Source organism: Eptatretus burgeri, chromosome 14 (genome assembly GCF_056783735.1).
Source record: "Eptatretus burgeri isolate ZD-2024b chromosome 14, Ebu_testis_v1, whole genome shotgun sequence".
In the NCBI taxonomy this organism is placed as follows: domain Eukaryota; kingdom Metazoa; phylum Chordata; class Myxini; order Myxiniformes; family Myxinidae; genus Eptatretus; species Eptatretus burgeri.
Genome location: NC_140974.1, coordinates 24,335,842 through 24,360,462, shown reverse-complemented (window position 1 = coordinate 24,360,462; position 24,621 = coordinate 24,335,842). Strand labels below are relative to the sequence as shown.

The following is a 24,621-nucleotide window of genomic DNA, read 5'->3' as shown; positions in this document are numbered from 1 at the left end:
AAGACGCGATTAGTTATATTGTGTTGGTGACTCACTACAGCAACAGTGGGCTGACAGCATATCTCCGAGGTAGTGTACTTGCCTTTGAGCTGTCTAATCTGGGTTAGATTTCTAAGTCGACTGTGAACTGTCATTCTGGTGCTTCGCAGGCAAGGATTTGCATCAATGAGTGTGCCATCTGTCAGATGGGATGTAAAGCTTGAGACCCATCTGCCAGCATTTGCTGCTTGCTGGTCGTTTATCGCAAAGTGTAGGCCATTGTGTCCCGACATCCGAACCAAATTACTGCCATAATCACCCCTTGGAACGTAATAGCAAACTATCCAATGCAATCCTTGCTGTGAGACTGCTTCGGCAACAATAACCCAGAAACCCACTCTTGGGTGGACCACAGAAGAGAGAGACTTGCAACCACTGATGGTTCACGATGCCTGTTGAAGATGCCATATCGGGTTATATTTGGACACGGTTTGGAATCTGTGCTTCAACTGCACTTTTATTGTACAAAAGCTACAAAGAGCTCACGGCATGCAGTTTCTACGGTCGAAGCTGCTGTTGCATCATTTGCAAAGTAAAAATTTTTAGTGGGATAAGAGAGAGCGGGCGAAGGATGGACGAACGGCTTGCTTAGAGATCATTCAAACTGAAACAGCATTACATTTGATTGCTTCCACGACATCACTTTTTTTAATATTTCATTAATTTATTAGATTTATTAGATGATGGACAACACACCTTCATGACTCAACTCTGCTCTGCTCTGCTCTGCTCTCAACCACCACCCCCACCTTATCTCAAACCCTCCAAACTCCCCAAATTCCTGAAGGTCTTCCTTCTATTATTCTTAAAACTAGTCGCCCATTTCTGCAGCACAAGTTGCGTAGCTGTGTAGACTTCAGTAGCATCCATGGTTACTCCGCGAAAGTTCATGTAGAGCATTGTGCAACGTGACATGGATGTAGATTGGAGTACAGAGGGTGCTCATCAGAATTGAACAGCTGTGTTCATGACGACGCAAGAACCCGGCAGGTATGGAGTTGCATTTCAGTGGAATAGCGAGTGCATTTGCCACAAAATGCGATATCTGGATAACTAAACATGCAGAACATGAGAGTCTAACTGGGTCCGGCTTCAATACAGCTTGATGAGCAAACTCTTCCTGTGCTTGGCTGGATGCATAAAATGGGAGAAAGTGGTGTCATACAAGCAAAGTGCGCAGCGTGCGATTCAGTCTGTCCTTGCCATGAGAAGTGTTTGACATCAGCCCGACGTGCTTTGCATGTAGAGGCGCTGTTGTAAGATGTAGTCGATCACCGGTTGGGGAAGCAGCCGAGGAACACTGGCATCGCCACATTGCACCGCACGCCTGCTGGGCAACACATTCAGAGAAGTGTGTCATATATCGGTTTCAATGGCAGATATGGTGCATTGCATGAGCCTAGTTTGAAATAATACTGATTGATGAGGTCTAGGGTGAAGTTAACTTTAATTTAGGCCAGTAGGATAAACACAAGTTTAAGGACTAGGTGTCCCTCCCTATTTGGGGCATGATAACGTACTTTGGGAAAGAATATATCACCAATTATATTCGTGTTTAATCTTGTACATCATAGCATTTGTATATAAGCAACACACACATGAAGACACACAAACATCACAAGGAAACCTGCATCTCAAGTTGTGATCTTCTGCACAGGAGAACCAGCAGACGCAAAGCTTCTTGTGAGTTTGAATGTTTTTCTAATCGAACTTCGCCAACGCCTTCCTCTGTGGAGACGTTGTAATGGTTGCTCATGGATATTAATTGTCCGACGGTCTCTTAACAGTAGGTCATGAGTCGTGTAGCATTTTGGGAGAATTTCAATTCCCATCCCCTCTCCTAATCCTCCCACCCACCATCCCCAAGAGTGGTCATTCCAGATGTGATGCAGGTGGGAAGCAACCCATGATTCTCAGTTGCTGGAATCGTAAAGTAGGCCAGACTTTACATGGGCTAAGGTAATGTGATACTGGCAGTACAGTAAATGAGCAAATGAGGAAAAATGTTCTTTGTGTGACTCGAATGTGAGAACAAACCATCGTAGCTTTGATTTTCCAAGTATGAAAGAGAACCCCGCATCCGCCCCCCCCCAACCCTAAATATATAAATACAATAAAAACTTTGTGCATTATTCCTGATTTTATCCCGGTCTACATGTAAAGAAAACATTAATCTTTCGTGTAAGTATTAACAAGCTGTTTTAAGGCATTTTTGACAGATAGTTTAACTACTTGGTTCCATGAATGGAAATGCCTGGACGTTTTCCAGGCCGCAAGAGTCCAGCTCAGAGGCAAGCAGCTTTGTGCAATATTTTTTGCACAACTTGTGCTCGAACAAAACTTTCACATCAGATCTAAGCCTGGTGTTGGCTTAGTGGTTCAGGTGGCTGGCTTGGGATCTTAGGGTCCTGAGTTTGAACCCCATTGGCTGCTGAATTAACACCAGGTGGGGTTCACTCAGCCTGTAATCCTTCTGAGGTCAGCGAAATGAGTACCAGTGTGCTGGTATAGGGGCACTGCATCAGCGGCACGGTCGTGCCCCCAACAAAATGATAGCTATCCGGCAGCCAAGCTTCCGTACTCCAGAACAAGAAGACAGATCTGACGTTTCAAATGCTCAATGCATATTTATTTTAAAATCTCATTTATAATAAAGATATGTGCCTGGTGTTGGCTTAATATTTAGAGTGGTGGGCTTGGGATCCTCGGGTCCTGAGTTCAAATCCCACTCGGCTGTTGAATTAATACCAGGTGGGGTTGACTCTGCCTGTCATCCTTCCGAGGTCGGCAGAATGAGTGCCAGCTTGCTGGTATCCTATGTCGAAGTGGCGACCCCTCCAGGATTGTGCCCAATAGCCAAGGAGACTGCTTAGGCAGCACCAACGCTCTGCAGAGAGTAGAGTATGGTCCCGATGGATGGATGGATGAAATAAAGATATGAAGTGCCACACACCAATGCTGGAGATAGCAACCAGGCTGAGGTAAGGGTATAATTGAACCACCTTGAAGTTAGCTGGGAGGATGGTGGGAGGGGTGCATGTGGTGAGTGAGCATGTAGAGTGTGGGGCTGTTGGAGCGGGAAGGGTAGGGTGTTGGGTAGGGAAAGTGGGCAAGGGGAATAGTGGAAACAAATGTTCCAGAAGGCACTTAAATAAGTTTGTGAGAGAGTGAGTTAAATAATTGATTTTAAACTGGAAACATGTTCAAGGAAGAAAGGTAAATAAAGCAAATGGGAATAAATAAGCCTGCCCCAGTACTGAAGCAAGCAGGTGAAAGAGTGGATTAAATTGATTAATGATAAGGGGGTTTATGCTTGCGTCAAATTGCCTTTCCTGTGCTCAATTTTCCCTACAATTCCCAGGCATGAGCCGACATTACAAAATCATTAAAATGATTACATACAGCCGTGGCCAAATACTTCTGCCGCCCACACTTGCACAACACCGTCAACCATCATGGCACGTTTCTCCAATAAAATTGATGGTCTTGTGTCAAGACACCCACACTGGTCCAAAGAAGATCCTGTCTAGTCCCTTGCAGAAGCATGGAGTGGTGAAACAAACATTTAGTTATAAATTTAATCCACGAGTTTTAATAGCAAACGATGTTAATTTTCTTTTGACTTCATCAGACGAATGATTTACAAGCAGTTGTGCTCAAACGATAAGCAATTCTATTTGCAGATCTTGGACATTATGTTACATTAATCAGGCTGTGCAGTGGAAAGTGCAGCATCATGTGCAGATGTTATAAACTCTACAACCTGGCCATGTCTTCCTCACGGGAGACGTTTACTTTGAACTAGTTGACCCAAACGATTCGAGTTACTGGGAGCCCCAGGAAGGAGAACCGAATGAACACGGTAGCCTGTCAGTCCCCATCGGTTTTGGAAGGATAGGGCAGCAGGTGGAGTGTAACGGTAGTTGTGAAGAGGGCGAGTAGGGAAGGGGTGAAGCTGCTTAATAGGCGAGCCATGAGGCCCATGAGCCACTGGAACAAAGCCAGGGTCTTTTGTCGGAGGCTGATCTGGGTGAGCCTTCTGGGGTTCTTGACAGCTTGAAACCATAAGTAAGGTGAGCCGGTTAGTTAAACAGGAAACAAAGGTTGCTCTGTGACGTCTCACCGAGCTGGAGCTACAAGGCACTTAGAGGTGTGAGCTTAAGATGAGGATCCAAGGAAACAAGCAAGTTCACTGGAAACAGAAAACGGTTTGCCCAGGTGTCACCATGGGTTGAGAGGATGGCCTAGAGGTATGTACACTTGCCTTGAAGCTGTTTAGCCTGGGTTTGAATCCCGACCCAGCAACAAACTGTCATCCTGGTGTTTCACAGGCAGGGTGATCGATCAATGTGTGTGCCCTCCCTCGGATTGACATTAAACGGGTGGTCGCGTCTGCCAGCATTTGTTGGTGGATGTTAAAGATTCCATGAAGTCCTTCATGAAGAGTAGATGAGCTATTGCTGGCACCACGGTGTTTTAATGGTGCGCCATCAGCCAATGATGCTACCCCACAGCCTTGTGCTGCATATTCATGAAGAAGAACAATATGAAGAAGCTGTAAAATATTTTCACATCTTTCTTTTCAATCCTGTACTTCTATTGAAGTGAGACATCTGTGGTCAAGATCCTCTGTGAGGTGGCCAACTCCACAAACACCCTTACTTTCAACAGTGAAAATAGAATGAATAAGAGCAAAAGTTAATTATTATTGTTATTATTATTATTATTGGTGTGTTCCATTATATTTACCTGTTTACATTCTCTCACAAGTCTTGCACAATGAATGAAAAATACTTCTCTGGATTTTATCCATAACTGCACTTCATCTTATACAACCATCTATCTCTTGCTCTCATCTGCTTGCTTCAGCATGGCAACAGTCTTGATAATTTACACTAGAACCTTTGGTGCAGGAGGAGGCCATTTGGCCCATCGTGCCTGTGCTGCACCAACCCCAGGATCATCACCCATTCACACACAAGCCACCGACAAGTCCTGCCGATATCCTCATAACTGCTCTATCTCCAATGCATCCAGGGAGCTATCTAATTCTCATTGAAACGTATCCACCCCTCCATTGCCACTACCTTTCCGGGGAGATAATTCCATGCATTAACCACTCTCCGAATGAAAAAAGCCCTGCCTTAAAACTGTCCTAACCCTCATCTCTCAGCTATGGTTCCTTGTCCGAACATTGTCCATTCAGCTGAGGTCCACTTCGTTTGTTTTATTCACCTTACTTCCTTGAACATGTTTGTTTCATTTTAAAATCAACTCAACACACTTTCACAATCTCGTTTGGCAGTTTCTATTCCTTTCAGTTCCTTCCAGAACATGTGTTAACACGACTTCCCTCACTGGAATTGGAGAGGGAAGCGAGGAGGGGTGAGGAAGAAGGGAGCTAGGAAGGGGGGGGGGAAAGTAAGGAAGGGGGGGGATGGGGAGAGTGATGCCTCATCAAATGTCACTATACACTTCAGGAAAGGGGGGTGAGAGTGAGGAAGAGGGGGAAGGAAGGGGGAGGTAGAGGGGGTTTGGCAAGATATAAGCATGAGAAGAGGGGGTTCTGGACTTGCGTTAGTAGTGGGACTTGTGGAGAAAGGGGAGGGGGTCGTACAGTATTGAGAGAGAGAGAGAGAGAGAGAGAGAGAGAGAGAGAGAGAGAGAGAGAGAGAGAGAGAGAGAGAGAGAGAGAGAGAGAGAGAGAGAGAGAGAGAGAGAGAGGCAGAGAGAGAGAGAGAGAGAGAGAGAGAGAGAGAGAGAGAGAGAGAGAGAGAGAGAGAGAGAGAGAGAGAGAGAGAGAGAGAGAGAGAGAGAGAGAGAGAGAGAGAGAGAGAGAGAGAGAGAGAGAGAGAGAGAGAGAGAGAGAGAGAGAGAGAGAGAGAGAGAGAGAGAGAGAGAGAGAGAGAGAGAGAGAGAGAGGCAGAGAGAGAGAGAGAGAGAGAGAGAGAGAGAGAGAGGCAGAGAGAGAGAGAGGCAGAGAGAGAGAGAGAGAGGCAGAGAGAGAGAGAGAGAGAGAGAGAGAGAGAGGCAGAGAGAGAGAGAGGCAGAGAGAGAGAGAGAGAGGCAGAGAGAGAGAGGAGAGAGAGAGAGAGAGAGAGGCAGAGAGAGAGAGAGAGAGAGAGAGAGAGAGAGAGAGAGAGAGAGAGAGAGAGAGAGAGAGAGAGAGAGAGAGAGAGAGAGAGAGAGAGAGAGAGAGAGAGAGAGAGAGAGAGAGAGAGAGAGAGAGAGAGAGAGAGAGAGAGAGAGAGAGAGAGAGAGAGAGAGAGAGAGAGAGAGAGAGAGAGAGAGAGAGAGAGAGAGAGAGAGAGAGAGAGAGTGAGAGAGAGAGAGAGAGAGAGAGAGAGAGAGAGAGAGAGAGAGAGAGAGAGAGAGAGAGATGTGGGAGAGAGGTGACTGTTCAAGTCTATCGATATATTCAGTGACAGAGAGTGAATACTTTTGCCGTGTCTGGCTATGGCTTGGGAAGGAACAACCAAGCTTGCCATGTGGCTTAAGCACGCTAGCAAGGACTCCAACAAAATGTTTGATAAGGAATTGCTGTCCTGGCAAGCAATGAGTGATCACCGATCCGTCATAGTAAACCGGAGACGCCCAAAATGACAAATATGTCCGAATTGGACGAATGAACACTTTTTCTAAACAGTCCGAACTGCCGCTAAGTTCCATTCTGGAGTTTAAATTTTGTAATTCGGCTTAGTTTAAGAGGTTCTCAAGTTTATGTCATGTGCAGAAATGAAAAAAAGCCATGAACACTGGTGTCTCTGGACGATTATAAGCATTGCAACGTATGCAGCGATTTGTAGGTATGACGATCAAGCATTCGATAGTATGAGTGAGGAAAGTGAAGAAAAAAAACTTTATCATTAAGAAACCATTGCAATCTGTTCCAGGTCAAGGTATTATTGAGCTGGCCAAAAATAAATGGCGAATTAAGACTCCCCCCCCCCCCCCAGCGAGGGACAGCGAGGTGACCAAGGATAAGCTTTGATAAAGGATAATTAAATAAGGCCATTAATTATCTTCAAAAAAGGGTGTTTAAATTAGCCCAAACACCCAATTTTCACTCATGCACTTCCTTGAAGGAGGAGAGGAGGAGATTGGGACCATACTCTGTGCAGAGTGTTGGTGCTGCTTAAGCAGTCTCCTTGGCTATTGGGCACAATCTTTGACGGGTCGCTACTCCGACACAGTATACCAGCATGCTGGCACTGATTTTGCCAACATTGGAAGGATGACAGGCAGAATCAACCCCACCTGGTATTAATTCAACAGCTGAGCGGAATTTGAACTCAGGACCCGAGGATCCAAAGCCCACTACCATAACCATTAAGCCAACACCAGGCATACTTCCTTGAAGTTTGCTTAGTATGCATGCAAAGTTTGGGGCCACTAGGTTTCATGAGTTTGGAGTTATGGAGGAGATGGTCAGATGGATACACACTGATATTTATTAGTGTGAATATATGTGTGTGTGTATATATATATATATATATATATATATATATATATATATATATATATATATATATATATATATATATATATATATATATATATATATATATATATATATATATATATATATATATATATATATATATATATATATATATATATATATATATATATATATATATATATATATACATATATATATATATATATATATATATATATATATACATATATATATATATATATATATAGAGCCTGGTGTTGGCGCAGTGGTTAGGGCAGCGGCTTGGGATCCAAAAGGTCCTGAGTTCAAGCCCCGTTGGGCCACTGAATTAATACACCAGGGGGTTGACTCAGCCTGTCATCCTTCCGAGGTCGGCGAAATGAGTACCAGTATACTGGGCCGGTGTATACCCCGGTTAAAATAGGTGTACCATATCCCTGTGTCGTAAGAGGCGACCAGGATTGCGTCAGGAAGGGCATCCGGCGTAAAACATGTGCCAAATCACTATGCGGATCATGCGCATGATCCGCTGTGGCGACCCCTAACGGGAGCAGCCGAAAGAATAAGAAGAAGAAATATATATATATATATATATATATATATATATATATATATATATATATATATATATATATATATATATATATATATATATATATATATATATATATATATATATATATATATATATATATATATATATATATATATATATATATATATATATATATATATATATATATATATATATATATATATATATATATATATATATATATATATATATATATATATATATATATACACGTTAGATACACAACCGGTCGTAGTGGCGTGCGCCTGTAATCCGGCTACTCGGAGGCTTGGGTTAGGGGATCGCTTGAGGATGGGAGCTCTGCACTGGGCCGCGCTATGAGAGGGTGTAGGGCAGCCTGGAATCATGGCGAAACCCAATCCTTATCCCTGTTTCGTCAGAGGCGACCAGGGTTGTGTCAGGAAGGGCATCCGGTGCAAAACCTATGCCAAATCAGTATGTGGATCATAACGGATGATCCGCTGTGGCGACCCCTAACGGGAGCAGCCAAAAGACAAACAACAACATATGTTAGATACACACACACACACACACATGCACATGGTGTGTCAATAAAGAGGTTAACCACTTCAAATGACATTTGTACTTTTAGTCATTACCTTAATTTTTTTTGTTGTTTTGCAAGAGTGGTCAATGATCTTTGGAGAAGTCATTCAAGCATAAACAAAGTATTTTACGGAAAAAAAAATGACGTTTTCTACAGAGCAAAGAGGAAACATTGTCAAGTGGTATTTTGAGACCAAATCAATCGATTCCATCCAGATGAGGTTCTGTACTGAGTATGGAGAGCATCCCAGAAACAAGCCAAGCAAGCCAGCCATTTGGAAACTTGTGAAATAGTTCAAAAGTGAAGGGACGATTCTCAAAATTAACAAGGGAAGGTCCAGTCACCTCAGAAGTGTACGGTGTGAATGAAACATGGAATGAGTTTGTGAGTCAGTCATGTAAAGTCCGAAGAAATCGTATCGACAAAGATCGGCTGAACTGGGACTCACTCCCAGCAGTATCAGGAGAATAAAGAAACAAAATTTAAACCTCTTTCCTAACCACATCACAACTTCCCATAAACTTCCCAACTTCCGAATCACTATGTGCGAGATGCTGCAGCAGAAGATGGAGACAAACCCAAACTGGATTCACGTCAATGATGCTGTCAATTCAAACAACAACATTTTCTGGGGAATTCCACACCCAGATGAGGTTGACGAGAAGTCGCTTAAGGGTCAGAAAGTCACCACTTTTGTGGCTATCAGCGAGAGGTGTGTTTAGGCCGTATTGGTTTGAAGAAAAAAACACAAGAATGGTTACCATCAATCAAGAATGATACCGGTGGATTGTCAATGCATTTTACGAAGACTTGAAGCAATCGATGAGCACTGCAGCCCTCCGGCGACAGTGGTTCATGCAAGATGATGCTACCCCGCATACAGCCAACCAAACAATTTCCTTTCTGCATCAAAAATTCTGATGTGCTCACATCAAACACCTCAACCAGAAACGCATTAACACATCATGAGTTTCATTTCTCCATGATTTGGTTTTCATTTTCCGAGTTAATTTTTTGCTTTATTACTCAGTGTTAGGGTTAGTGTTTTTACTTCATTACTTTATTACTCAGTGTTTATCAAGTTTTGAAGTGGTTAACCTTTTATTGACCACCCTGTATGTATGTATATGTGTGTGTATATATATATATATATATATATATATATATATATATATATATATATATATATATATATATATATATATATATATATATATATATATATATATATATACATATATACACATATATATATATATATATATATATATATATATATATATACATATATATATATATATATATATATATATATACATATATATATATATATATATATATATATATATATATATATATACATATATATATATATATATATATATATATATATATATATATATATATATATATATACATACACATACGAGCAAATACAACCCGCCACTTCGCTGACAGGGGGTATTAAGGTGATGGAGTGGGGGGGGGGTTGAGAGAGGAGGGAGGGGAGGGAGAGAGGAAGAGAGGAGAGAGAGGAGGCAGGAAGGAGGGGAAGTGAGGAAGGGGGAAGAGCAAGGAAGGGGGGGTGGGGAGAACTATGCCTCACCAATCATTGCTGTACTGTGGGAGGGAGGGGTATGAGAGAGAGAGAGAGAGAGAGAGAGAGAGAGAGAGAGAGAGAGAGAGAGAGAGAGAGAGAGAGAGAGAGAGAGAGAGAGAGAGAGAGAGAGAGAGAGAGAGAGAGAGAGAGAGAGAGAATAAAAAAAGAGAAAGGTGAGGAGTGGAGGTGTGGTTAGTAAAGACAATGATATGTTTTGTTTCATGACCAAACACACATACAGATGAAAAAACTCATTTCAAAACAGCTATACACACAATGACACAACAGAGTGTTAAGTAATCTGCTGGCACATCGGCAAAAACTTTGATATCCCAGTTCCAGAATATTTGTGGGAACATGAACCAAAAGTAATCTGTGAAAACATGGAAGTACCTACCGCTCACATACGAACTAATGATACCATCAAGCGTGAACATCGAATACAAAGCGTTGTGAGCAGATATCTTACTTAGGTACAAAAAATAGAGAAGAAAGCATTGCTTATTGAGGTGTTAATTGCAGTGATTTTAGATGAAACGATGCAGAAATCAAGAAAATGACCAAACACCAAGACCTCAAGAATGAAGTGAAAAGATCCTGGAAGCTGAAGAATGCCAAAGTTGTACCAGTGATAGTTGGACCTACAGGAATGATGACAAAGAGCCTCACAGAGATATTAAACATGGGGGCAATACTCCTGGGCGCTCACCTGGTAGCGGCTGGATAAGATAACCAGGGAAGCACTAGTTGGCATGGATGACCCACAAAATATATAATGGAGAAGAAAGTAAATACCTATGGATTTTTTTATGTCATGAACAAACCTTGGTACATCACGGGTGGTAAATGTTGTGGTCGTTTCATCGAAATTGTGTGTGTGGCTTTAGACTAGAAAGGAAATATATATTTTGGGGGGCAACCCCTCTCACTTCCTTAGAACCCCTTAGACCCATTTTTTTAAAATGTCGTGAATAAACTTTGTTACATCATGGGTGGTGAAGATGGTGGTCAAGTTTCATCGGTATTGCATGTGGTTTCTGAGAAGAAAGCAAATGCATATTTTAGGGGGCAAACCCCCTCTCCCCAGAGACCTTCCTCGATGCCAATTTTTTTTAATGTCATGAACAAACTTTAGTACATCATGGGTGATGAAGGTTGTGGTCAAATTTCATTGAAATCGTATGTGTAGTTTCTGAGAAGACATTGCAATTATTTGTGTATCGACGGACGGACGACTGCCATCCCATCATAAGCTCCCCGGAACTACTTTACAGGTGAGCTAAAAACCATCCCTGGGAATATTATAACAAACTATCTACAGTTGGAAGCTGTCCAGAGCTCAACGACGATTGTGAAGAGAACCCACGGCACAAAACTTTGAGAACAGAAAACTTCACAGCTTGGTCCATGAATCATGACCCCTTACCAAAATGAAGGAGGATACTTTGAACCCACACTGGGAGGACTCCATTCCACATTCTCAAACCTGCATATGTAGACACCAATCAATAACACGCACACACAGCCTTTAATATATATACACACACACACACACACACACACACACACACACACACACACACACACACACACACACACACACACACACACACACACACACACACACACACACACACACACACACACACACACACACACACACACACACACACACACACACACACACACACACACACACACACACACACACACACACACACACACACACACACACACATAACAAGCCTGGTGTTGGCGCAGTGGTTAGGGCAGCGGCTTGGGATCCAAAAGGTCCTGAGTTCAAGCCCCGTTGGGCCACTGAATTAATACACCAGGGGGTTGACTCAGCCTGTCATCCTTCCGATAGTCAGGAGGCCCAATGCAGAATAGTGTACGACCCTGCTGATTCCGTGTTAGAATAGTGCAACAGGTGTAAATTGACTGTCCAGACACACAGAAACGTGAATCAACTTGTTGCCAACTCTGGATATGGATAGTATGGCCGCCATGACAGTTTACAAAATGGTCGCCATTAAATACACTTTTCGTCATATTTCAGCCGCAAATTGACATGAAATTACAAAATTAGGGTCGATTTCCATGTTTTTGAGCATGCCTGAGCTGATGGGAGTATAGAAAAAAACATTGCTCCATCCATTTTCTAAAAATAATATGACTTGTTTTTCACTATATTATTTTTAAAGAAATGTTCAGGCTCGAATTAGAATGTCTGATTATACAAACCACAATCAATGAATTTTACAACTTTGCTATAAAATGAACCTAAACTACATAACTGTGTGTTTTTCTGTTACCCAGGACTAACTGAAAAATGAAAGCCGCAAGATTTCTCACAGGGGGTTCAAGGGATCGAGAAGAAGAAGAGCATGTAGACTGGAATAAATGCTTTATTTGCCAGGACAGTTCAAAAACTAGCAAGTCAACGCCACTTCGAAAGACTACAATCGTTGGTGTGAAAACTGTAGCTGAATGTTGCAAAGAAAGAGAGAAATATAATGACGCTGAATATGTTGACTCATTCTCAAGAATCAGAAAATATTCTGTACCGGAGCACGTCGAAAAGATTCAATGGCACAAATTCTGCTATAGTGACTTTACTCACGCACAAAAAATAGACAGACTGAAGTCAAGGATTCAGCCACAATCTGTGACTTACGCAGAAGAGATACCCACAACATCAGGTTCCTCAGAGAAATACCATGTCCCAAAGTCACTAAGATCCGCGCACAGTGCTATGGATTGGTCAAAATGCGCTTTCTGCCAGACTGACATTCCTGGAAAAGCTGGTGTCCTGACAAATGTTGAATTTGATCACACATCATCCAGGATGCTTAGTTTGGCCCAATTTGACCCCACCATGCGTCACAGGTTTGCAGGTGTTTCAGACTTAATGGCAGCTGAAGGTAAATATCACCTCAAGTGTTATGTTTCTTTTCGCAGAAAGTATAAAAAGGAGAGTGGAGAGAAAAACCAGTCTCCTGAAAGCATCTGTTTCAGAAATGTGATGAACCAGCTTGAGAAAGAGCTGCAGAAGGGACATGTGTTTACCCTGAAAAACATCTGGGAACACTACAGCATGCTGTTATTGAATGATTTTGGAATTGAGGCTGGAGCCTACAAAAGCTACAATTTCAAGCAGAAAGTGGAGGTTCACTTTGGTAGTGACAAGGTGACATTCGTGCAGCCATTGGATGTCACAAAACTCCCCATAGTTGCGTCCTCAACTGTGACAAAGTTTGCCATGAGAACCGCCGTGAATGATTTATCTGAAGAAGGTGAAAGTTCTGAAGAAGATTAATTGGCCCAGTGCAGTCTGCCTCATCATGAGAACGAAATCCTTAGCTGGATCTTCAGAGTGGGCATAAAGATTTACAGTGACATAAAACACTCTCCAGGGCATAGCATTATCGGTGGACTGAACACAGAAAATGCAGAGCGAATTGTACCTGAAACCCTGTACATGCTTGTAAAGCTTCTTTGTGGTGGTGACAGCACTGACAAGATGGACAATGAAGAAGCGGATGAGACAGATACCAAGAACAAAGTTCTGAGCATCTGCCAAGACATTATTCATGTGGCTTCAGGAGGCAAAAAACTGACCCCCAAACACCTGGGCTGTTTCTGATGTTATCTGTTTCTCAGTCTGACCAAAGCTATTGAGAATCTGCCTCCAACTCGCGATGCTCTGATTCTACACATCAAGCGAGCGCACTACCAGACATATGTGTGGAGAAGAGCCTTGGAATCTGAACCACATCTACCTGCACCTGAGAACTGTGGGTGGGAACAGGTCGTCAAAGATGGCAACGAGACATTTCAGCCGCGACTTATGACTGCACAGCCTATTAATGCTTACTGTGTAGAACTGACGACATGCAAATGCCGTGGGTCATGCTCAACTCGACGGTGCAAATGTACACGGAATGGACTGCCTTCCACGAAAGCATGTGGATGCAAAGCCCTTTGTAGGAACCCGTTCAGTGTACAAGCCGATCAATAGCTCTGAAAATTGTACTTGGGTGTTCTCACAACACTTTTCTCTTCTGCAAAGCAACGTAATTTTGTGTTAGAAAGAATCTGACAGCTGTTGAAATAACCTTTGACTGACTGTAAACCCATCTCCATCAATAGTGCTAAACATTTTCTTTTTCACATTTGTTGCTCGTATGTGCATTTTCAATTTCGTCTTTAAGTTGTCAATTATGTGAAAAGTTGTGATCCAGTACAAAAATAAAGCACAAAATAGTGTTCCTCGTGTCAGATTACATAGTATTTCACAATCATGACAAATTTCTGGCTAGTACAATTTGCAGTAAGAAAAAGACTAAATCTGATGGCGGCCATTTTGATTACTGTCATGGCGGCCATAATATTCAGATGCAGACTTGGCAACAAGTGGAACTACACTTGGTCATGCCTAGACTCTTCAAAAACACAAGTTGCACCATTCTAACATGAAATCAGCAGCGAACCTATTTTCTAGGCTAGCTACAGATTTTGGCTTCTAGACTATGAGGTCGGCGAAATGAGTACCAGTATACTGGGCCGGTGTATACCCCGGTTAAAATAGGTGTACCATATCCCTGTGTCGTAAGAGGCGACGAGGGTTGCGTCAGGAAGGGCATCCGGCGTAAAACATGTGCCAAATCACGATGCTGATCATACGGATGATCCGCTGTGGCGACCCCTAACGGGAGCAGCCGAAAGAAGAAGAAGAAGAAGATATATGTGCAGACCGTACACGGGGAATGACAAAAATACGCATTGTGCAAAATGCAAGTGGTACTATGGAACGCCAAGACTTCCCAAACATTGTCGGCATGTCCGCTAAGTGCCACAGCAATTTCATAGGGATCGTGTGATGGCGAGCCGAGTTTTTAGTGTGCAAGCTTGGTATTATATATATGTATGTTTATATATATATATATATATATATATATATATATATATATATATATATATATATATATATATATATATATTTGAAAGTGTATCTGTCTGTGTGTCTGTGTGTGTGTGTTTCTCTGTGACCTATGCACGCGAAAAGTACTGGACTGATCCTCACCAAACTTCACATGCTGACAGAACATGTACCCGGAGTGTCCCGATGTAAAAGAATTGTACTTCCGACTTCCGGTTTCCGAATTATGACGTCATCACTTGATTTCGTAACGTTAATTTTTCAAGTTCAGCCGATTGACATGGGGCCAATGCCATATACAATATATCTAACATATGATTTTAAGTTTTTGTTTGTCTGTTTGTTTGTTTGTCTGCACGCGCTAATCTCCTGAAAGGTGAAAGATAGGAGCTAACCACTGAAACAAAAAATGTCGGGATGGGCCCCGGGAAGGTTATAGGCTATGTGGCAAGGCCCCTCGGCCGGGGGGGGGGGAAAGGGGGTGTGTTTCCCCCTCACCAACCCCCTTAGCCTATGACTGCCATGGCCCAATAGGGAACTGATACTGTGCTCGCGTCAGACATATGTATAGAAGATTAAATTCATTCAAAAAGAACCCGGGCAGCGCCGGGTGCATTCACCTAAAAAAAAAAATATATATATATATATATATATATATATATATATATATATATATATATATATAAACAAATATATATAAAAACATATATATATATATATATATATATATATATATATATATTATCCCTGTGTCGTAAGAGGCGACCAGGGTTGCGTCAGGAAGGGCATCCGGCGTAAAACATGTGCCAAATCACTATGCGGATCATATGGATGATCCACTGTGACGACCCCTAACAGGAGCTGCCGAAAGAAGAAGATATATATATATATATATATATATATATATATATATATATATATATATATGTATATATATATATATATATATATATATATATATATATATATATATATATATATAAAAACATATATATATGTATATATATATATATATATATATATATATATATATATATATATATATATATATATATATATATATATATATATATATTATCCCTGTGTCGTAAGAGGCGACCAGGGTTGTGTCAGGAAGGGCATCCGGCGTAAAACATGTGCCAAATCACTATGCGGATCATATGGATGATCCGCTGTGGCGACCCCTAACAGGATCAGCCGAAAGAAGAAGAAGAAATATATATATATATATATATATATATATATATATATATATATATATATATATATATATATATATATATATATACATAAACATATATATATATATATAAACATATATATAAACATATATATATATATATATATATATAAACATATATATATATATATATATATATATATATATATATATATATATATATATATATATATATATATATATATATATATATATATATATATATACCGGTCCGGTAGCTGAGGGGCAATATAGCATTGGGATTCTCATGTGTGGACTAATATGTGAACGTCTTTGTAGTTGTTGAGGAACTCTGGGAAGGGTTTGAAACAGCGTTAACACTTACATTGTGTAAGTCTTCTTGGGTTGCTTTATGCAGCGACTTGGGCTGGAGGAGTGTGGGAGGAGTCAATCATTTCTATAATCGTAGCCACCTTGGTGTAGTCAATTAGGTAAGAGCTGATTGGCTATTCCCTCCATTCACAGGTGAGAGATGTGGGTGGATCTGTCTTTATTTATATCTTGACTGCTTTTGATGTTTGCACGTGGTACGTGCTTGAGAGTCTCTTTGGTATGTATTGCTGTCTACGCTATCGCTGATGATTCGCCAACAAGTGATGAAACCGGTCCAGTAGCTGAGGGGGTGTTTAGCGTTGAGATTCTCCTGTATGTACTATGTGTGAATGTCTTTATAGTTGTTGAGAAACTCTGGGAAGGGTTCGAAACAGCGTTAGCACTTACCTTGTGTAAGTCTTCTTCAGTTGGTTTATGTATGTATATATATATATATATATATATATATATATATATATATATATATATATATATATATATATATATATATATCCTTGATTAGATGACCCTTTCTACACAATGATAATGATCCAGATGGTGATTGAAGCAGTCACTCAGCAAGGTGAAGGAATTTTTCATATCTATTTACGATGTGTTCATGCCATCACTGTACACTTTTGTTCTTTGCTAAGAGGGAGACCTGTGCTATGTCGATATTATCGATTTTCTGCGCATCAAGGTTCTCTCCGAATGATCATTGCAAAACTGGGAAACCATACAAACCAGAGTTAGGATGCAGTCATTGCAACACAACAGACTTTACGAAAACATCGAATTACACTTTATGAAAAAGGATGGGCATGGGCAGATTTGTTCAAAATATCATAATCTATAAAAGTGCAGAACATTATTATATTAGGAGGCAGGCAATGACTGATTCGTATTACACAACTGCTGTTGCAGCTCGTGTTGGTTGTTGAGGCATGTTATATGGTGGTCGAAATGGTGGTGTTTGCCGTGTTGGTGGAAATAAGGGAGATAATCACAAAGGTCTTGATATAACTAAAAAATGCTCATAAAAATTGGAACAATCTAATTCTTGTACTGCAGATACTGAAGGAAGAGCAACGGGAAGAAAATTGGTGTGCATTCAGATTTCGCCAAATGTCATGCCGCCCCACCATACCTGCTCTTTGTTGAGCTCACGAAGGATGTTTCCAGGTCTGAATCCATCCTAACAACGATGATATTATGCTGAAAAAAAAACAGCAGTGTGTGCAGGTCATTGAAATGTATCTAAACCTCTTTACGACGAACACCTGCGCAAAAGCAAAGCTTAACAAAATCAATATACTTTGCAGCGTTTTGTTGCTGTGAGCAAAGCTCAAGGAGCTTCTACATCACATGCATGTGAAGGACAGGGACATCAGGACACGATGGATAAAATGAATGTAGTGTGTGGGATTTGAACCTTTTTCCTGTATCACAAGGCACATGCTCAAACACCAGGCACTTCCACCGAGAATAGATTTTCAACTGGGTCTTATCTCCTAATGGGCAACTGCAGCACATTTACAAAAGAATTATCTTGCCGAGTAAAAGCCAAAACGATTGACCTTAAGTGAATTTATGAAGCGGAGCTACATGCAGGTAGCTGGAGATCTCGGGTCAGGCTATCGTACTCTCTCTGGGATAATTTGGATTTGTCAGGCTTCCCACACCAGTCATTTTGCACAAGAACCGGGAAGGTTTTTAAAGGTTTGAGATGAAGAACGGGATTTTTGAGAGCTCTGCCCAATGGGACGATGCAGAAATGCCTTCCTAACAATCCGTGATGTGTCCATCCATCAGGAACCGGGAGACCCGCCTCATCTGGAACACATTTGCCAATCGTGGCCTGCCCGGCGCCGGCTGGGCCTCTGCACTGTAAAACAGTGACGAGAAAACGGGTCTGGAAATTATAAAATCTGTTGTAAAAATCACAACTACGTCACACAGGCAGTTATTGCTGAAACATCCAACCAAAATGGGACAATTGGCAGACAACGACAAAATATGCTTGAAGAAAACTTTAACAATCCCTGTGACCTGACATATTTCAACAAACTTCCACCAATCGAGAGATATCCAATGCTCAATTATCTGATTGAGATCCTGATGCACCGACCTTGCCCACACCCACCTTAGTTATTTGGCTTAGGGATTGGGCATGTGATACTGGGTATTCAAACTACAATAGCAGGCAACATTGGATGATGGAAAAGCTGTAAATCAAAGTTGATGTAATCCAAACACTAGCCCAGAAATCAAAGCAGAATAGAAATACAAAGTGGTAAATAAGGAAATATAAGTTGGACAGTGTTACATATGATGCATCAATGTTACTTGTACAGATAAGGTAAATCAGTGGGATGAAAGAAAAGATGAAGGAAAGAGGTACCTAACATACGTGGGAAGGGGCTACCCTGTGCAAGTGGGAAGGAGGTAGTACCCGGTGCAAGTGGGAAGGAGGGGGGTACCTGGTGCAAGTGGGGTGTGTTGAGTGCCCGGTGCAAATAGAAAGGAAGTATCTAGTGCAAGTGGGAAAGGGGTATGTAGTGCAAGTGGGAATGGGGGTATCTCGTGCCAGTGGGAAGGGGGTATCAAGTGCAAGTGGGAAGGGGGTATCTTGTACAAGTGGGAATGGGAGTATCTTGTGCAAGTGGGAATGGGGGTATCTAGTGCAAGTGGGGAGTTGGTATCGAGTGCAAGAGGCAAGTGGGTATATAGTGCAAGTTGGAAGGGGGTATCCAGCATGGGTGTGAATGGACTATCCGGTGTGCTCTGGAATGGGGGAAGGGGGGGGTGAACCTGATATGGGATAAGCGGGTACACCATGCGAAGGAAGGATGTAAATGGGGCAAAATCACAATGCAAATGAGGACCCTGTATGACAAGCAATCACCACTTGTACCTTGTATTTCAAAAGAAGTGGAGATGCATTGATAATGCAGTTTGGATCTCGGCCTTCACGAGGCACACAAACCACACCAAAATCACCCAGAATGACTTTCAACTGCAACATTAGATAAAAAAAAACAAGAAAAAAATCAGGAACCTAAGCCAAGGTAATAATTGGATTTAGAAATGGTTATTCTTAAATACACAATTTGATTTCAGGTTTCTGTTGAGATAGGAGTTGGCATGAGGATTACACCATTTGCTCAAACAATAAATACTTGCCTTTGTTTAACATCACAAATATCCATTGTTCAAGAGGTCAGCGTGTTGTTTCCTCTCATTCCACATCGTCCACAAATTGATGTCGTTTGTTCCTGGTTTTTAAAAATATTTTTTTACTCAGTAATATAAGGCTCATGGAGGAGCTTGCACATACACAAGACAAAGACATGAGTATAGATCAGTATATTTTTGGATGAATTACAAGGACATTAGTACAATGGACAAACACATATGGGACATGGGATTTAATCTTGAATTCCCCGCATCAAGTGCCAGGGGATCAGATGGGAACACTAATAAACCAACTGTTTCTACAGTCTTTGCAAACAGGCTTTGTTACAAGTTACTTCCTTCAGACTTCTTTTAGATTTTGTTTTTCATTCGGTAATTAAGAAAATATATTAAAAGTAATAGTTACCTGCTGAGTATACTGTTGTTTTTGCGATTTATCGTGACCATATTTCAGGCTTTCTTTGGATCATTGCTCCTTGATGGGCGATGGGGATGCGCAGGGACACTACAAAGTAGTTGGAGTTCATAGAGCTACCTTGGGCAGAAGTTTATGCAGGATGCTGATTATTCACCTATTCTTCATCATAAGTCACCGTGGGATCTTTAACGTCCACCCGCTAATGCTAGAAAGATGGAACAAACCGGCTAAATGTTCATACGAAGGATGATCCAATTATGAATGCAACACCCTGCCTGAGATTATAAAGTACCAATCTGACAGTTTGTGCAGTACCCCTGCACTATCTTGTGAGACACGTCTATAACTTTACTCATAGCTCAGGTGGAATCCTTTAAAATCACAAAGGAAAAAAGAAAACGGTCAAGGAGATTACCCTGCTGACCACATCTTCACTCATTCGTCATCTATTAATTATATATGCAAATTTGGCAGAACCTCTGACCTGGAAGAATTTCAAACATGTATTTTATGGACTCTGGAGAAACTCGCACTTTTTCTTGCTTTAATTAGTCACACAGAAGAAGTGAGAATACATTTTCAAACCGCTGTTATCACAACCTCACAGAGCAGAGTTTGAACGCCTGCGAGAAAACTCCTTTTTGGTCTGCTTATTGTTTCCACAATCAGGACGTCGTCCGCAAGGACTAAGAATCCTTTGCACAGATTTTTCTGGCAGAAAAAACCCGCCAAAACACTTCTCAAAATTTTAGCCTCTGATGCTGCATCTCTGTGTTTGATGTCTTTAATTGTCTGGGAATCGTTAGACCTTACATAACAAGTATCAACCACTAACTCTCAAGCACATGCCGAGGGATTTTTCTTTTGCACAATGACTTACACAAACATATTATCAACATTTTGACTTTCCCCAGTGACCCAGAGAACAATGTTATAATGATTCAAAGATTTGTATAGTCCTCATTTTTGGGGTAACATGATATGGGTAGCCAGAACTGTTGATCAAAAGGCCGCTGCAACTTCGCAGCCAACTGAAGTTGGAGGAGGTGAGGGAAAAAAAGATTGTGTTGACGAGTGTGCAATTTGGATCCAGAAGGAAGCGGTGAAGAATACGCTCAAACAAAATGGAACGAGTGAGCACAAATGTGTTATCACCGGAAATGCAGCTGTTATGATTGAAGAAAAATAAATAAACATTCAATCGTGACTTCTTTAAACACAAAATTTCGACTTAGGAAGAGTGTGAAGGCAGAACTCCTTTTTGAACCAATGGGAAGAATTCATGAAAACAAATACGTTTTTTTTTTGGTTCTATTTGCACACAGCAGTTGGCTCGAAATCCAGAAGAAAATGAAACACCTGTTTCTTTCAAACTCAACCCCTCGCCCCTACAGCACCCCACCCCATTGAAGATATTTCACTTCATTCAAACTTCTTCATGTTTCATTGTTGAACTTGACTTTCATCCAGTGATACAGGGTGTTGTGGGTATGGTGGGGAGGAGGAAAAGGAGGGGTTCACAGCTCACATAATGTCATGTAAGTAATGGAGGGGTCCTTTGGCCAAGCAATATGGGGCGTTGCGGGAAGGGGAAGTGGGGGACGGGAATGGTGGGGATGGGATATTTAGAATTGATGAAAAATGCATTACGTAATATCTGGATGACCCCTTATAAGAACCACCAAAGATAAAAATGATTACAGTTCATTCTCCACAAGCCTCAACTTTCTATACAAATAAAGTAGTTAATTGAGGTACCAGATGAAATTGAGTGAAAACTTTACTATTCGAGATAAATATGCCACAAGACTATCAATATGTGGTGTATAAACACAAATAAATAAATAAAAACTAGAAAGCATCTGAAAATGCAAAGCCCGCTTTGTATTCAGACTTCTTCTGTATGCTAAATGGTACCTTTGACCTTTTGACCAAATTATTAATTTTCTTCTCCATATTCTCATAATAAAACTTTGTTGAAAATTTGATAACAAAAGCTCAAATGGTAAAAAGAAAAGAAAAAAGTGATGGCCTGGACAGACACACGCACAGACAAAAGTGATTGCAAAACCCCGTCTCCCACTGCACTGGGGATGGGCTAATAACACCAATAACACTAATCAAAACCAACATTAAAGGGAATTTAAACTCCGCGGCAACGGACCAAATAATCTGACTTACATCTGGTGCTGCCCAAAGACCCGGGATACAGAACGAGAGTAGTGTGTCACTACCACACAGCAACATCACTCGTATATCTGTCAGAGAAATGTGAGGAATTAAAGAAGGGAGGAGTTGAGGGATCGGGGGGGGGGGGAATAAAAGCATTCAAAATAAAGTAAAACTCTATCAGTTTAAGTAACAATCGCAACACCGTCATGCCAAGACGCCAAAAAGATGTAAAAGGGTGGATTGGAGATGTCACTGTCATGAAACACTAATTGATGACTCAACCCTCAGACAAAAAGAAACACGAAGATTTGTTTGAATTTAACACCAAAAGATGAGAGTAAATTCCAGCCTCAGTTACAGCCCTGCAAGCATGCAACGTAACCGTTAGTCGATAATACAAAAGCTGTTGCTGAGATATTAAAGATATGGATACAAAGAGGTGCTGGAAGGCAAGTCAAGATAAGGCGTAGAAGAAAAACAAAGACATAGGAATGCAAAGAAAGACAGATGTGTAAAGCCATAAGCAGCTCTTCCACTGACATTGATCCCCTCGACTTGACTGCAATGAAAGCTCCATTGTAAAAGCGTACTAGAGCCCTTTGCAAGCTCGAGTCGAGAATAGCACTGAGCAAAGGAAGCCACAAGCATGCAGCCCTTAAAGAATGCCAAATAACGGCTTGTTTTGTTTAAGACACATCATTTGTCTTTTGAAAATACAGACAGTGGAGTATAATGTTAGTGTACAAACTGAAGTTTAAGTGATTTTGGCTCGTGTGCTTGCAATAAGGCGGCCTAGACTCAGGGCAACAGAAAAGCGAATTCGTTTTTCAGGCCCGAGCTCTAATCGTATCTCAAACTGCAGTGTGGTTTCCACATTAAAAGCAAAGTTACTCTGGAAGGGTAGGGGGAAAGAAAAGGCATCTTAATTCCAGATGTTCTGTCCAGAGAATTGCAAGGCCTGGTGCTTGACAGAGACATCTGTGGTTGGAGTTATTATCAGAGAGTTCCTTTGTGCATGGTGCATATGCGCAGATGTTACCGCAACATTCAGGGAAGCCACCTGTAAGTCTTACCTAGTTCCTCATAACGAAAAACCGTTCCCATGTTTGCATTCTCATCTGCAAGGCAGACATCACTGGATCAGAGCCGAGAGCGGACCGCGCCAGGCCACTTGAGGCCTTGCATCGTGGGCGGACAGCCCACACCCCTCTTTGCCTCATTCTTCTGTGCTAGTCCTTTTACAATATATTTTGCTCTCCATTCCCTCTGTGTATCTCATACATCCTATTTTGCTCACAATAAATGGTCTCTTCCTCCCTGGGAAATACTTTACTGCCATACTTATGAGATAATCTTTTATAAAGAGGTTCAAACAAAACTCTGCTCGGCCTACCCTCATGTTGCACTAGAATAAGGTCATACGAGCAATATCATGGTAAGTCTCAAGAAAGAAACACTTATAAGCTATTGAGGCATATGCAGATGCACAATTTAATTTAGGATGTGACACCAAGTTGTCAGCCGAGCAATAACATTTTAACTTGTTCTTGGTCATTCTTGAAGAACACAATCAAAGCAGCCACATGCACACAGCGACTAGCTGAGAAAAGATGATCTCGACCCATCTGGCAATGCCTACAGTGTTTTTGGCACCTCACATGGAATGTTAGACATCACTGTGCCGATGTTGGGATAGGAACAGAGATGTTGTAGCAATAACACAATGAGGATGATTGCAGTCAAGAAGCTCCAGACCATTGCATGTGTGTTGGTCGTTCAGGGTACCTGCAGGCCTAGGTTTGATGTTATGCACCGAATGAGAGGGAAACATTATCACAAAAATGTGTCCAACATTTTCAGTCCCAAGTAGAGAGAAATTGTACACCTATCAATGGATTTTCTCTTTGGGGATGTTATCTAATCTAATCATACAGAGACTTCTTTCATTGAATGGATCGTTTGTCCTCTATGATGTCGGGAATGAATGTTTAGGCTGCAAGAATCAAAGCAATGTTTTATATGCTGTGCGATAACCAATGAAATGTAGATATCATATTGCATGTGGTTATCAGATGGCATGGACATCAAGCCACTGGGAA

At 41.3% G+C, this 24,621-nt stretch overlaps 1 protein-coding gene across 3 annotated transcripts in view; it reads right to left on the bottom strand.

Moving 5' to 3' along the window:
* Positions 1-469: 469 nt before the first annotated feature.
* Positions 470-24,621, bottom strand: part of LOC147012796 (nicotinamide/nicotinic acid mononucleotide adenylyltransferase 2-like) — a 74,899-nt gene continuing 50,747 nt past the window's right edge. For all 3 annotated transcript variants that reach the window (XM_085853997.1, XM_085853995.1, XM_085853996.1), the window contains 5 exons: positions 23,596-23,640; positions 22,532-22,608; positions 19,652-19,753; positions 17,885-17,952; positions 470-1,366 (listed from right to left, as the gene is read on the bottom strand). In XM_085853997.1, the coding sequence (XP_085710123.1) occupies positions 1,261-1,366; positions 17,885-17,952; positions 19,652-19,753; positions 22,532-22,608; positions 23,596-23,640 (398 nt within the window). In that variant the 3' untranslated portion in view covers positions 470-1,260. The remainder of the gene's footprint in view (positions 1,367-17,884; positions 17,953-19,651; positions 19,754-22,531; positions 22,609-23,595; positions 23,641-24,621) is intronic.